Below are 14610 nucleotides of genomic sequence, written 5' to 3' on the forward strand. Positions count from 1 at the left end.
CCTCCAGGAGCCAGAGTCTTTGTTTCTTGAGGCATCACTGACTGTGACAAGGGGAGGGCAAGGAGCAACACCCCCCCACACACACACACTGCTCTGGGGGGGGGGGCTGGGATTGAACCCTCACCCCCCTTCCCTGTATTCTCACTGGACCACCCTTCCAAGCTGTTCCTTCCCAGGGGTGGCCTCAGAGGAGCTGCTTTTTGCTTGATTTTTCTTTCCAGCCCTTGTGCTGGGCTCTGCCTTAGCCACAGGAGCTTCTCCCAACCCCTTTCCCCTCCCACCCTCATCTTTTCTCCAGTTGGAGGCAGCTGCTGAAGCCAAATCCTTCTGCTGGAGGGGAGGCAGCAGAGGCTGGGCACCAGCTTTTGGGTTAAACCAGTTAAAAAGAACCCCCCCAAACCATTATATTCTCTCCCAACTCACCCAGGGAGGGACTGAACCATGGGCAGGATCCTGCCTTGTGCTGGGCACTATCTTTTGGCTGTTTTGTCTCTGCTTTTTTTTTTGGGGGGGTGTTGGGGTTTTTTTTTTGTCTGTTTTTGATTTGTTGTTTTTTTTTTTTTCCCCTCCAGATTTTAGGTTTCTACCTTTTTTATTTTTTTTTGGTCCATGTCCAATAAAGATGTTCCCAGCTCAACCAAGCTGCTGTGTCCTTGAGTCCTCTTGTGCCATGCTGGTGGGAGGAGGATGCCCCTACCCTGCTCTAGCTGCAACTCTACCCTGGGGAGAGGTTTTTCTTTGCTTTCTTTTCCAGGGCTGATTTCATGCTCCCAAGCCTCTGTAAACAAAACCCAAATAAACCAAACACACCTCCCCCCCCATGAAAGAAAACCCCAAGCCCAACCCAGCTCTGAGTGCCTCTTACACAACTGCTAGAGGTGGATGAGGGAGGGTGAGATGGGACTGGGGACACAAGAGAACAAAGGACCCCAACAAGGTGGATGAGGACAGGGAGATGTGGCACTGGGCTCCAGAAGGGGCTGGTTGAGCCTTATGGCACCCCAGTAAGGGGTGTATGAGATGGGGGGGCACAGGTCCTACTCTCCACTACCAGATGCTGGTAGAGAAGAGGAGGGTCCCAGGTGACCTTCCAGTATATGAAAGGGGCTACAAAAAGGCTGGGAAGGGACTTTTGAGGCTGTGAGGGAGTGCCAGGACTGGGGGCAATGGAGCAAAGCTGGAGGTGAGGAGGAAGTTGTTGAGCAGGAGAGTGGTGAGAGCCTGGCAGGGGTTGCCCAGGGAGGTGGTTGAGGCCAGGCTGGCTGAGGCTGTGAGCAGCCTGCTCTAGGGTAGGATGTCCCTGGGCATGGCAGGGGTTGGCACTGGCTGCTCCTTGTGGTCCCTTCTAACCCTGCCTGATTCTGCTCCTTAAGACCCCTTCCCAGGCTAAGCCTGTCTGTGCCCCTGGAGCTAGGTGCATTCTGCTCCAAGACAACTCTGATCCCACCTTCTGTTCTTGACCTTCCACTCCTGGTCCCAGCAGAGCAGGGAACAGCCCAGGGGGCTCAATGGGCTGTGTGATGGCAAAGGGTGGGGTTGGTGTCTCAGGTCTTGGGTCTTTAACTTGCCCTCAGCCAAGTGGGCTCTACTCAGGGACACAGGAAAGAGGTCAGGATGCTGAGGCCTCATTACCAGACAGTCCCCTCCAGTGACTTCAGTAGAGGGGAGGTGATCCAGGGCTATGACCTGACTCCCTTTGAGACCCTGACTGAGGCAGGATGCGGCCACAGGACCCCACTACCACCCCTCCCCCCAAAAAAAATGAAGCCTCACAGTCCAGTGCAAAACTAACCAGAGTTTATTGCTTGACCAGCAGCCCTGGCACTGCACCACCAAGGGCTGGAAGGCACCGAGGACAAAAGGGACATGAGGGAACCCAACTGGGTGCCGGAGATGAACTCAGGAGGCACTTAGGGGAACCAAGGCAAACTCCTGCACAGCCCTGGCCTAGGTGACAAGGAACAGAGCTGCACCTGAGAGAGGCTGCAGGGGTGCCCCCACGCAGGCAGGCACGGTGGTTACAGGCAAGGGAGCCAGGCAGGGGTTAGTAGATGCTCCTACTGCAGCTTGCTGGGGGGTACCAACATCCCCCAACCCTAGAAGATGCTACTGCATCTCCAGCTCCACCAGGCGCTGGCCCGAGGGGGCAAAGGGTCCCACCAGCCAGGTCAGGGGGGTGTTGTGGGCCACGTGCTCCACCAGCTCATCCATCAGCTGGCGAGCTTTGGTGGCATGGGCACGGGCCTGTGCCAGCACGCCGGCGGTCACGTCCTGCAGCGAGGCGGCAGAGGAGAGGGAGCTGCGAAGCGCCTCCACGTTCTGCCGGACCTGCCCTGCCTTGTCCTGGATGCTGGCAGGGAGGCCCTGCAGGCTGGACACCAAGGGCTGGCAGGAGCTCTGGAGCTGCTGTGTCAAGCCCTGCAGCATGGCCAAGGTGCCCGACTCCACTGTCTGCGAGGGGACAAGAGGGTGGTGAGAGGTGAAGTGGGCACCCAGTGGCCCCCAGGCACCTCCTGCTCTTCTCCACCTACCTCTGGTGGCACCAGGTCCTTGCCACCACCTGGCTGCTTCTTGCTCCACTCCAGCCACATCTGCTGCAGCTTCTCTTGCCCTCCCTGAAGCTTCTGGTCCATGCCCTGCTTCAGGTGCTCCACCTGGGAGGAGAGGCAAAGGCTGGCATGAGCGGGCAGCTGCAGCCCCAAAGGTGACACTTGGCAGGGGGGCACAGGGATGGGTCCTACCAGATCGAGGGTGCGCTGGAGCTGTGCCAGCAGGTCCTGGCTGCTGTGGCGAGCGCTCTGCAGCTTGGCCAGCGAGTGCTGCAGGGCTCTGTGCCGCAGCTTGCTGGAGAGGGAGCCCAGGCGCACGAAGTAGCTCTGCTGCTGCCTCTGCTGCTCCGGTTCAAAGCCCTCCACAGCCGTGGCCAGCTTGGCTGGGGGAGAAGCAGCCGCTCAGGTGGCCCCCCCACCACCTTCACCACCCCTCCTCTAGCAATGCCCTGCCCAGGCTCTACCCACCCCTCTCCAAAGAATCATAGAATCAACCAGGTTGGAAGAGAGCTCCAAGCTCAGCCAGTCCAACCTAGCACCCAACCCTGGCCAATCAACCAGACCATGGCACCGAGTGCCTCATCCAGGCTTTGCTTGAACACCTTCATGGACAGTGCCTCCAGCACCTCCCTGGGCAGCCCATTCCAATGCCAATCACTCTCTCTGCCAACAACTTCCCCTTAACATCCAGCCTAGACCTACCCTGGCACAACTTGAGACTGTGTCCCCTTGTTCTATTGCTGGTTGCCTGGGAGAAGAGGCCACCCCCCACCTGGCTACAATGTCCCTTCAGGTAGTAGTAGACAGCAATGAGGTCCCCCCCTTGAGCCTCCTCTTCCAAAGGGACCCTTCCAGCCCACCACACATTGGCTACTTACCCAATTCCTCATCTGTCATGGGCAGGTAATGGTCCACCAGCTCCTCAGACTTCTCCAGCATAGAGCCCATCCCACTCACCACCATCTGGCCCACGGTGCTGCCCATGACAGTGTTGACTCCACTGCTCACAGCTGACTTGGTCAGCTCCACGCTGCCCTGCACAGCCCCCTTGGTCATGCCCACCACGCCAGTCACCCCGCTGGTCACCGCGTCCTTGGCCCCGGCCACGGTGCTGGTCAGGACATCCTTGGCCCCAGTCACCGTGGAGGTCACCAGCTGCTTGGTGTCAGAGATGAGCTGTTGGGAGGACAACAAACTCTCTGTTCAGCAGTGCTGGGGCAAGGGGGGAACCTCGAGCAGGTTTGCCCACCCCACCAAGGTACCTTCTCCGGGGGTTGCTGCAGGATGGGCAGCTTCTCCTCCAGCTTATCCAGCCCCTTGCAGGCATATTCGTTGGCAGTGGAAACTGGAGGGGGACAAAAGGGATGAGTTTTAGCAGCCTGCTGCCTTGGGAGAGCTCTGCCAGGGCTTGGAGACACCCCAAAACTCATGGGGTGATGCCCTCCCCCACTCCACCTTCTCCTTCAGCCCCTTTCAGGTCTATTTGGTGATGGTGGAAACTGGAGATGAGAAAAGAACTTTTCCTTATCCTGCTGCCTAGCAAGAGCTCTGCTAAGGGTCAGGTTTTAGGGGGGGGCTCAGACTTGTGGGGTGTTGCCTCCCCTCCAGCCCCTTTCAGGTCTATTTGGTGATGATGGAAACTGCAGATGAGAAAAGAACTTTTCCTTATCCTGCTGCCTTGCAAGAGCTCTACTAAGGGCCAGGTTTTGGGGAGCCCTCAGACTTGTGGGGTGTTGCCCACCCCCTCCAGCTTCTCCAGCTCCTGCAGGTGTGTTTGGTGGTGATGAAAACTGCAGACATGGAAAATCTGAGGGGGGGTTTAATATTCTGCTGCCTCACCAAGAGCTCAGCTACAGACAGCTTATGGACAGGACACCTCAAACCCCACAGGGAGCTGCCCCCCTCCAGCCCCTTTCAGCTCTGTTTGGGGATGGTGGAAACTGCAGACGAGCAAAGAGCTTTTCCCTGCCCCACTGCCTCACAAGAGCTCTACCAGGGCCCTTTCTGGGGCGCCCCACGGGGTGCTGTCCCCCCAGCCCCACTCACTCTGGGGCTCCAGCTTGGTGAGCAGGGGCTGGGCGCCGCTGACCGCCGCTGCCGTCAGCGTCTTCACCCCCTTCTCGGCGGCGTCGCAGACGGACTTGACGTAGGGGTGGCAATCCTTGGTGGAGGCGTAGGCAGTGGAGACCATGCCGTAGGCTGAGCTCACCAGGGGCAGGTTGGCCACCCGTGCCCCGATGCTCTGGGGGCACACCGGGGTCAGGATGCGTGCGTGGAGCTGCAGGAGCCCCCAAACGCCGTAGCGGATGGGGGCTCCATCCGTGTGTCCCCAACCTCCCAAGCGTGGCTCTGGGGTAACCCGAGGACTCCCCAAGCCCACCCAAGGGTGGGATAACCCGGAGAGCCCTGGACTCAAGCAGCGGCACTCCCCCTCGCCCCGGACAGCCCCGCTCCAGACCTCTCCTTGCCCGCACCGACCTGCTGCTCCTCAGCCTTGGGCGGCACCGTCCCGGTCTCGCTGGTGGCCATGGCGGCGCTGGGCGGCGGACACGGAGCCGTGAGTTGGGTCGGAACTTCCCAGCCCCCGCGACAGGGAAAGCCCAAGTTAGTCCCTCCCCAGGACGAGGCTTTCACCTCCGGGAGCTCGATTTAAGGCCCAAACTCTGCCCCCTCCCTCCCCTCCGTCCTTTATAGCCCCGGAGCCCGGCCCCGGGCGCATGTGACCGGGACACGCCCAGCGGGGCCGGCCCGGGGCGGTCCGGGAGCAGCGACCCGCGGGGAGCGGCGGGGCCCGACGTGTCCTGGCTGTTCCCTGGGGGCTGCGCCGACCTCTCCCGCCGGGACACCCCCGGACAGAGCTGCACGACTCACCCTGGGACCGGAATCTGCCGGGGCTGAGCTGCTCCGGACGCCCCACGGCTGGATCCCCCTCTCAGGGACCGAACTGCGCTGGTCCCCACCGGACCGGGACCCCTCCCGCCCCGAGACTGGATCCTCGGGATGGTGCTGCGGTGGTGCCCCCAGGACTGGATTCGCAGCGGTACCAGATCCTCCGGGACCAGCCTACACCCATCGCCCCTAACCAGATCACCCCCGGGTTAACCTGCATCGACCCAGCCAGGACCGGATCAGCCCCGGGACCGGGCTGCATTGGCTACGCCATGACCGGGTGCGTCGGGACCAGGCTGTACCGATCCCCGCCCCTGGACCGGGATTCCCCTGGCACCGATCTGTACCGATCTCCCCTAACGCCGACCCCCCAACCCCCACCTGCCCCTCGGGGGAACCCCAGTGTCGCCGCCCGCAACTTGCCCAGCGGAGGTCGGACCGATCCCGGTGGGTGCCAGTGGCAGGAGAACAGACAGACAGTGCCAGGGAGCCCAGTGCCGACTTGATGGGTGCTGTCGCCACGCTGTGCCCACAGCGTCGGGGAAACCCTGAGCCCAGCCCCGCGGTGATGATAAGTGGGGCGAAGTCCAGTGCCACACGCTGGGGGTCACAGTCCAGCTGCCCCGGCACACGCACAGCACCCTGCTGCCACCCTCTGCTCTGACACCCCACTGGCATCTGGCCAGCAGCCTCCACCCTGGTACCCCTCTGGCACCCTCCACCCCACCACTACACTTGTCACCCTCTGCCTTGGTGCCTTGCCCTCTACCCCAGCACATCCGTGACACCTCACCAGCATCCTCTACCACAGCAGCCCCCTGGTACCTTTCACCCTGTCACCCTCCACTTTGCCAGCATCCTCCACTCCAGCACCCCACTGACACCCTGCCAGCCTCCTTTACACCAGCACACCTCTGGCACCCTCTACCTTGGCAACCTCCTGGCACCCTCCCCTCCAAAACCCCACCAGAACTCTCCATTTCAGGCTGGACATGAGGAGGAAGTTGTTGAGCATGAGAGTGGTGAGAGCCTGGCAGGAGTTGCCCAGGGAAGTGGTTGAGGCTCCATGGCTGGAGGTGTTTGAGGCCAGGCTGGCTGAGGCTGTGTGCAGCCTGCTCTAGGGTAGGGTGTCCCTGGGCATGGCAGGGGGGTTGGCACTGCCTGCTCCTTGTGGTCCCTCCCAACCCTGACTGATTCTGTGATTCTGTGATTCCCCTGAGCATGCTCCCCAGCATCCTCCTCCCCACCATCCCCCCAAGCACCCTCCACCCTGGCACCTCCTTGGCACCCTCCACTCCAGCACCTTGCCACGACCCTCCACCCCAGCACACTACTGGCACTCACTGCTCTGTCCCCATCCCAACACTTCACCAGTGAAACCCTCCCCACAGGGTCACTCTGCAACCCCAGCTCTGTGCCAAGCCCTGGCACCACCCAGTGGCCTCGTGGCAGCCGGTATTAGGGGTTGTGACTCATTTTAAGGCTTAAAATGTTGTTTTCTTCCTCTTTCCAGGCTCTAGAAGCTTCCAGAACAAGAAATCCCAACATTCCCAGGCTCTGGGGGCACCACAGGGAGCCACAGACCCTCGGCAGGCAGGGCTGAGCCCAGTGTGTGTCCTCCATGTGCCACTGTCCCAAGCTGGGTCACAGAGTCCATTGTCACCTCGTCCCCAGTGGGGATAGGGGTCTGCTTCTGTGGGCACTGCCGCGGGTGCCCTCCGTAGGTGCTCCCCTAGTCCGGTGGCACTGGCAGCTCAGCTGTAGCACCGCGGGGCAGCTGGCAGGTGGTGCGTCCCCTCCACGGTGACACAGCCCTCCCACTTGGCCATCTCCACGGGGACATCCTCTGGATACTCCACCAGGGCAGGGGCGAAGGGTCCCACCAGCCAGGGCACGGGGGTGTGCTGCCCCACGTACTCCAGCAGCTCGTCGATGTTGGACTGTGCCCGCGTCATCGTCTCCCGGCTCTGTGCCAGCACCAAGCCTGACAGCTCTTGGAAGGAGTGCACCTGGGCGAGGGTGGCCTGCACGTTCTCCACGCCATGCTGGACCTGCCCTGCTGTCTCCTGCACGCTGCTGGGCAAACCCCGGGCGCTGGAGACCAGGCGGGTGCAGGCGGCATGGAGCTGGTGCAGCAGCCCGCGGAGCATGGCCAGGGTCCGTGGTTCCACCTGCAAGGCAGTCGGCAGGCCCTGGGGTGTGCTGGTCCTCCTGCCTGGCCCATCTTGGACCCCGTACCTTGGCATCCTTTAAAGTCACAGGACCCCACCCCTGCCTTGGTCTCTTCCACGGGCATGGCCCCCAACTCCATACTCCAGTGACTTCCATGGGCGCAGCCTCCCACTCCATACCCCACTCCCACCCCACCTGATACCTTGGTGTCCTCCATGGTCATGGTTCCCCAACCTGTGCCTGTATCCTCCACAGCCATGGCCTCAATTTCATGCCTTGGCATCCTTCACTGGCACGGAGCTCCCCCCCCCATACGTCATTGTCCTCCCTGGGTATGGGTCTCCCTGCCATACACCGATGACTTCCATGGGCATCACTGCTCCTTACATTGCTCTCCTTCACAACTGTGCCCCCCCTACCCCATACCTGTGTCCTCCATGGTACCCCCACCCAGTACCTCACTCTCCTCCATGGGCACAGCGTCCTGCTGGCTCCACTCCTGCCACATGCGGTGGAGATGCTGCTGGGTGCCATTCAGGGGCCTCCCTGTGCTCTGCTGCCCCTGCTCGATCTGGGGAAGGGTCAGCAAAGTGGAAGTACTTGGAGGGGGAGGAGAGGGGTGGGGCACAGAGTGTCAGGCTGGCATGGGGTTGGCACAGTCCCTGTCACATCCTTACCAGCTCGATGACATGGTGGAGCTGGTGCAAGACCCGCAGGGCACTGTGCCGTGCCCGCTGCAGCTCACCCAGCGGGCGCCGCAGGGCTCGGTGCCGCAGCTTGGCCGAGAGTGTGCCCACGCGGACGAAGCAGCTCTGCCGGCGTCTCGGCCGCTCTGGCACGGCCACCTCCACGCCTGCCACCGCTGCTGCGGGGTGAGAACCACCTGCCTGGACCACCCCACGCTGGACCATCCCAAACCGGGCACCAGAGCATCGCAGCGACAGCGCTGGGCTGAGCCCCTCGCCGCAGAGGTGATCCGCGTCTGATGCTCGGTCATGTGGAGGTACCACCACAAAGCCAAGCGGCCTCTGCGGTCACCGCTGCTGTCACATGGGACCAGCTCTGGGCACCGCTGCCCTGTGCTGAGCTATAAATAGGCAGGTGGGTGGCACGGGGCTATATTTGCCTCCTGGTTTCCAGGTGAGAGTTCACCCACCACTGTGCCACATTGCCCAGCGTCAGCTTCCCAGCTGATGGGGACCTCTGTGGTGTCGTGACGGCTGCAGGCACCGTGTGGTGCTGAGTGCTACCCTGGCACTGTGGGCAAACAACACCAGGGAGGTGCTGGGCAATGGGGTGGGAGCTCCAGAACCCTCCGTTTTGGGAGGTGGGTTCCAGCGCCATCAGCACTTACCTGGCTCCTCATCCATGCCAGGCAGGTACCTGTCCACCAGTGCCTCTGATTTGTCCAGCACCACACCCACTCCTGCGGCCAGCAGCTGCCCCACACGGGAACCCACCACGGTGCTGACGCCGGTGCCCAGTGCCAAGCGTGTCCTCTCCATGCCGCCCCGCACCGCGCCGCGGGCCAAGCCCACGGCACCCCTCACCGTGGACGACACCAGCTCCCTGGTCCCTGCCACCACCTGGGAGGGGACAGCACAGGGACGTCTCGTCCAGGCTGGCACCCCTACCCGTGCCCCCCAAGGGAGATGTTACCTTCTCCGGGGGGTGCTGCAGGATGGGCAGCTTCTCCTCCAGCTTATCCAGCCCCTTGCAGGCATAGTCGTTGGCAGTGGAAACTGGAGGGGGACAAAAGGGCTGAGCTTTAACTGCCTGCTGCCTTGGAAGAACTCTGCCAGGGCCAGGGTTTTGGGGTGCCCAGCCCTTTGTGGGTGTATATGGTGGCAGTGGAAACCAGAGAGAAAAGAGCTTTTTTCCTCTCCTACTGCCTTGGGAGAGCTCTGCTAAGGATCAGTTTTGGGGGTACCCCAGAACTCAAGAGGTTCTTCTCCCCCATCAGCTCCTCCTCCAGCCTTTTGCAGGGGTATTTGGTGATGGTGGAAATTGGAGAAGAGAAAAGAGCTTTTTCCTGTCCTGCTGCCTTGGGAGAGCTCTGCTAAGGGCCAGATTTTGGGGGGGTCCTCAGACATGTGGGGTGCTGCCTCCCCTCCAGCCCTTTTCAGGTGTATCTGGTGATGGTGGAAACTGGAGACACAAAAGCTGATGAATTGAAGCAGTTTGCTGCCTTGGGAGAGCTCTGCTAAGGGTCAGATTTTGGGGTACCTCAAAACTCAAGGAGCACTGCCCCCCCCTTCCCCCCCCTCCAGCTTCTCCTCCAGCCCCTTTCAGGTCTATTTGGTGATGATGGAAACTGCAGATGAGAAAAGAGCTTTCCCCTGTCCTGCTGCCTTGCAAGAGCTCTGCTAAAGGCCAGATTTTGGGGAGCCCTCAGATTTGTGGGGTGCTGCCCACCCCCTCCAGCTTCTCCAGCTCCTGCAGGTGCGTTTGGTGGTGATAAAGGAAATCTGAGGGGGAGTTTAATATTCTGCTGCCTCACCAAGAGCTCAGCTACAGACAACTTATGGACAGGACACCTCAAACCCCACAGGGAGCTGCCCCCCTCCAGCCCCTTTCAGCTCTGTTTGGGGATGGTGGAAACTGCAGACGAGCAAAGAGCTTTTCCCTGCCCCACTGCCTCACGAGAGCTCCACCAGGGCCCTTTCTGGGGCGCCCCACGGGGTGCTGTCGCCCCAGCCCCACTCACTCTGGGGCTCCAGCTTGGTGAGCAGGGGCTGGGCGCCGCTGACCGCCGCTGCCGTCAGCGTCTTCACCCCCTTCTCGGCGGCGTCGCAGACGGACTTGACGTAGGGGTGGCAATCCTTGGTGGAGGCGTAGGCAGTGGAGACCATGCCGTAGGCTGAGCTCACCAGGGGCAGGTTGGCCACCCGTGCCCCGATGCTCTGGGGGCACACCGGGGTCAGGATGCGTGCGTGGAGCTGCAGGAGCCCCCAAACGCCGTAGCGGATGGGGGCTCCATCCGTGTGTCCCCAACCTCCCAAGCGTGGCTCTGGGGCAAGCCGAGGACTCCCCAAGCCCACCCAAGGGTGGGATAACCCGGAGGGGTAGGGGTGGCAATCCCTGGTGGAGGTGTAGGCAGTGGGAATGGCACTGCAGGCTGAGCTCACCAGCGTCAGGTTGGCCGCCTGGCTCACCATGCTCTGCCAGGGCATGATGGTGGTGTCCACAGTGATGCCCACAGCCCTCCCCCCACACACACACCCTCCTCGCACCCTCTACCTTCAGCTCCTGACCGTCCTCTGTCGTCATGGCAGTTTTGGCTGACATGGTGGCAGTGGCTGTGTTGGGAAGAGAAGGATCATAGGGTGATGGACGCCTGGGGGAGGCCAAATTCCATGGTCACCCCCCCACCGGGCAGGGCATTGTGGGGCTGAGCCCACCCAACACCCCCTCACAGCTCCCATTGTTCTGAGGGCTGAGACACCTCAACTCATGACAGCAGTAGGAAGCAGCCGAAGGCTTCTGAGCTGTCTGAGAGGGTCTCAGGGGTGTGTGGAAGTGATTTGAGGGTGGGGCTGGCCTCTCTCACGTCCCTTCATCCCCTCTCGGTTCTCACTCATCCCTCCTTAGGTGCCTCCCACCTCAGTCTGGGACCTGGGAAGGGGGAGGTGTGGTGGTGTTAGAGTGATTCACCAAGGTTGGGCTGATTCACCTTTCGCAATCCTGTGCTAGGGACGTGCCTCCGGTCACTGTCTCCTCGGCTGGGACAGCCCCGAGACCCACAGCAGCCTCCCCCGACCCGCTTTGCCCCCCGACCCCCAGCAGCGTGGCTGCCCCCATGGCCCGGCCCTGTGCACCCCCGGGGGCGAGTCCTAGCTGGGCTTTGGGGGAGGCGTGTGAGGAAGTCCTTGGCGGGGTCAGGGCTCCTTGGAGTCCCTGGGGGTGCCCCCTCAGGTCTTGTAGGGGTGGAGGCAGGTTCTTTTGGGTCGCTGAGGGTACCCACGTGGGTCCTAGGTGTCAGGTCCTGGAAGTGGGGGGGGAGGGGAGAAGGTCCTCTTGGAACCCTAGGGGTCCCCTCGGGCAGCATGGGGCAGGTCCCTGGAGGGGAGCAGGAACCGTTAGGGTCCTTGGGGTGCTCTGGGGCAACCATCAAGGAGAGGGGCGACAGCAGGGGACCCTTTGGATCGCCTCTCACCTCTGTCCACCTCCAGCCCACCCGAACCCCCCGAGGTCGGACCCGAGGACCCTCTCCAGAGACTCTCCTCCAGTCCCCACCCTCCACCCGCGGCCGTGTCCGTCCCGGGGTCCCTACTTACGGCGGGGGGTGCGGGTCTGTCGAGCCCCTCTATCGCGGTCGCGATCCCTGGCCGCGACCCCTGCCCCCCGCCCAGTCTGCGATTCGGAGTTGGCGGCGAGAGCCAACCAGCGACGGGGCGGGGCCGCAGCGCCACCAATCAGGAGGGAGGGGCGGGTCCGGAGGGCGGGGTCTGGGCGGTGCCGCCACGTGGGGCCCGATCACGTCCCGGGGCTTACGATCGGCGCGGACAGGTCCCAGGCACAGGCCGGCCCGGGGGTGCCCACCCCTGGTGTCCCCTGGCCACGCGTCCCCAGCCCAAGGCACTCAGCGGTGAGTGTCCCCGAGCTGGGCATCCCCATGCCAGCATCCCCATGCCAGCATCTCCACGGCAGTGTCCCCATGCCAGCATCCCCATGGCAGTGTCCCCATGCCAGCGTCCCGATACCAGCGTCCCCATGCCAGCGTCCCCATGGCAGTGTCCCCATGCCAGCGTCCCGATACCAGCGTCCCCATGCCAGCGTCCCCATACCAGCGTCCCCATGCCAAACGTCCCCATGCCAGCATCCCGATACCAGCGTCCTCATACCAGGCGCCCCCATGCCAAACGTCCCCATGCCAGCGTCCCCGTGCCACGCGTCCCCATGCCAAGCGTCTCCATGCCAAGTGTCACCGCCCCTTGTGTCCTCGCCACCTCTATGTCCCCCAGCGCCTGCCCACACGCCAAGAGATCCCTTGCCAGGTGTCCCCATGCCAAACAGCTCCGTACCAGGTGGCCCTTTGCCATGTGTCCCTGTACCAAATGTCCTTTTGCTAAGCATCTCCATGCCAAATGTCCCCAACTCAGGTGTCCCCAATGCCAGGTCTTCCCACACAAGGTGCCCCCATGCCAAGTATCTCCATACCAAGTGTCCCCAAGCCAAGCAGAGGCTTGGGAATGGGCACAGGCAGGAGACACAGTGGGGGTATGGAATGGGCATGGCTAGGGGACATGGTGCCTGTCACTGTCTTATCCCCCAGGACTTCACAGGACAACACACAGGAGAAAGAGTGAGGTGGCATCAAGTGACCATGTTTAATGTGCTCTTGTTGGGGGGGGACAGGGATATGTGCCTCCGCTGCGGGAGGAAGCTTCCCACATGTGCCAGGCAGGATGGGGACAGCGATATGGGACAGCCTAAGCCTGGTGAGAAGGGGCTGGGTGCCACTGGGATGGGCATCACGGGATGGGGACAGCTGCAGCCCCCTCTTCCTGCCTCAGTTTCCCCAGGAGAGCCCATCTCAGCTGGGGATGGAATGGCAGGGAGAGAGGTGACATGCCCAGGCTCTCAGGGTGACACCAAGCCCCTTGCCTAGGGGTCTGGAGGGTTCTGGCCATCCCCCTGGGTGGCACAACCCTTGTCGCCAGCCTGGCTCACCTCAGCCACCTCCCGCCCGCGGTAACGAGGGGGGCTGGCACAGAGGGTGTCACGGGCAGTGACGAGCTGTGGGGCCACCTGCTGCAGCACCTCCAGCAGCTGGCACTCACAGTCCCAGGGGTTGCCAGAGATGTCGAGGTCCAAAGGGGGGCCAGGGGACCGGGGGGGCAGCTCCAGTGCCTGCAGCTGGTTCCGTGCCAGGTCGAGGGCGCGAAGGTGACGCAAGGGGAGAAAGATGCCAGCAGGCAGCGCCTGCAGCTTGTTATCCTGGAGGAAGAGGAGGCGCAGGGAGGGCACAGGCAGGAAGGTGGCAGGCAGCAGCATGCCCAGGTGGTTGCCCTCCAGGTCGAGCTGCTCCAATGCCCGCAGCCCAGCCAGTGCCCCCGGTGCCAGGGTTGCCAGTCGGTTGTGGGATAGATCCAGGTTTCGCAGGGCACTCAGGGGGTGGAACACCTCCGATGGCACCTCTGCCAACCCGTTGGCAGCCAGGTCGAGCCACTGCAGCTGCAGAAGTTGCTGGAACCAGGAGGGTTTCAACACCTGCAGCTGGTTGCCCCTCAGTGCCAAGTGCTGGAGGTGGTGGGCAGTGGTGAAGATGCCAGCAGGGAGGTCAGCCAGGAGGTTGTCGGTCAGGTCGAGGATGCGAAGGGTGGGCACAGGGCGCAGGAGGGGCTCGGGGAGGGTGGTAAGGAGGTTGGAGGAAAGGTGGAGCTCCTGCAGCCGGGGCAGCCCTGCCAGGGCAGTGGGCAGGAGGGTGGCCAGAGCTGTGAACTCCACCGAGATGGCCACGGTGGCGGTGGGCAGCCCCTTGGGGAAGGTGCTGAGAGTGGGCTCCGTGCAGACGAAACGGGTGGCGTTGGGCCGGGGCGAGCACGGCGTGGCATGGCCCACGGCCAGTAGCGCCAGCAGCAGCGGTGGCAGGATCCAGCCCGGTGGCATCACGGCGCTGGGCTGTGGGCAGGCAGCCATTGTCATCCCGAGGGTTGTGCAAGAGCTGCCCGCGTTGGCCCGGTGCCCACTTGCAGGGCAGGAGGATGCCCTGACCCACATGTCCCCCATCTCCCTGACCCCACTCAGACTTCCATATCCCTCCCCGCCCCCCGCCACAAGCCCTGCCCTCACCTTCCCAGCCGGTTGCTGAGGCTCGACAGGGACAGTCCTGGCTCCTCGGCGGCTGCCACCCAGGTCTGGGGTTGGTGGCTTGGCCTCACATGCCAGTTGGGCAATCGCCGCCTTTGCTGCCAGGCTGCCAGCATCCGGGGCAGGGACAGGGGCCTGGTTGTTCCTCATTGCACTCCATGGCTCCTGGCATCGATGCCCCCTAGCC

At 62.7% G+C, this 14610-nt stretch overlaps 2 protein-coding genes across 3 annotated transcripts; both read right to left on the minus strand.

Annotated features, from left to right (window-relative positions):
- Positions 1-1780: 1780 nt before the first annotated feature.
- Positions 1781-11971, minus strand: LOC135192047 (uncharacterized). The gene is made up of 16 exons (XM_064174866.1): positions 11888-11971; positions 10851-10909; positions 10318-10549; positions 9270-9352; positions 8965-9196; positions 8288-8475; positions 8068-8181; positions 7198-7609; positions 5421-5575; positions 5028-5192; positions 4596-4791; positions 3812-3894; positions 3428-3725; positions 2742-2932; positions 2532-2654; positions 1781-2451 (listed from the first exon to the last, which is right to left on the minus strand). Exons 2-16 carry the CDS (start codon positions 10896-10898, stop codon positions 2107-2109), a joined length of 2865 nt encoding a protein of 954 aa, XP_064030936.1. The 5' UTR covers positions 10899-10909; positions 11888-11971; the 3' UTR covers positions 1781-2106.
- Positions 11972-12916: 945 nt separating this feature from the next.
- On the minus strand, positions 12917-14482 carry LRG1 (leucine rich alpha-2-glycoprotein 1). 2 transcript variants are annotated; one of them, XM_064175336.1, is made up of 3 exons: positions 14406-14482; positions 13011-14234; positions 12917-12978 (listed from the first exon to the last, which is right to left on the minus strand). In XM_064175336.1, the coding sequence occupies exon 2, from the start codon at positions 14220-14222 to the stop codon at positions 13218-13220; it is 1005 nt and encodes a 334-aa protein (XP_064031406.1). In that variant the 5' UTR covers positions 14223-14234; positions 14406-14482; the 3' UTR covers positions 12917-12978; positions 13011-13217. The 2 variants fall into 2 exon arrangements, with proteins under 2 accessions (XP_064031406.1, XP_064031405.1); XM_064175335.1 differs by lacking the exon at positions 14406-14482 and having other exon boundaries at positions 13011-14289.
- Between the last annotated feature and the right edge of the window lie 128 nt (positions 14483-14610).

The sequence above is a fragment of the Pogoniulus pusillus genome, chromosome 41 (genome assembly GCF_015220805.1).
Source record: "Pogoniulus pusillus isolate bPogPus1 chromosome 41, bPogPus1.pri, whole genome shotgun sequence".
Classification (NCBI taxonomy): domain Eukaryota; kingdom Metazoa; phylum Chordata; class Aves; order Piciformes; family Lybiidae; genus Pogoniulus; species Pogoniulus pusillus.

Bases quoted from the DNA above. Each gene is read 5' to 3' on its own strand.
- LOC135192047 (XM_064174866.1), bottom strand. From the start codon at position 10,898: ATGTCAGCCAAAACTGCCATGACGACAGAGGACGGTCAGGAGCTGAAG. The intron at 9,197-9,269 runs GTAACATCTCCC...GTCCCCTCCCAG, and splicing joins TGCAGCACCCCCCGGAGAAG to GTGGTGGCAGGGACCAGGGA. The intron at 7,610-8,067 runs GTACTGGGTGGG...ACTGCCTTGCAG, and splicing joins TGCCCATGGAGGAGAGTGAG to GTGGAACCACGGACCCTGGC.
- LRG1 (XM_064175335.1), bottom strand. From the start codon at position 14,258: ATGACAATGGCTGCCTGCCCACAGCCCAGCGCCGTGATGCCACCGGGC.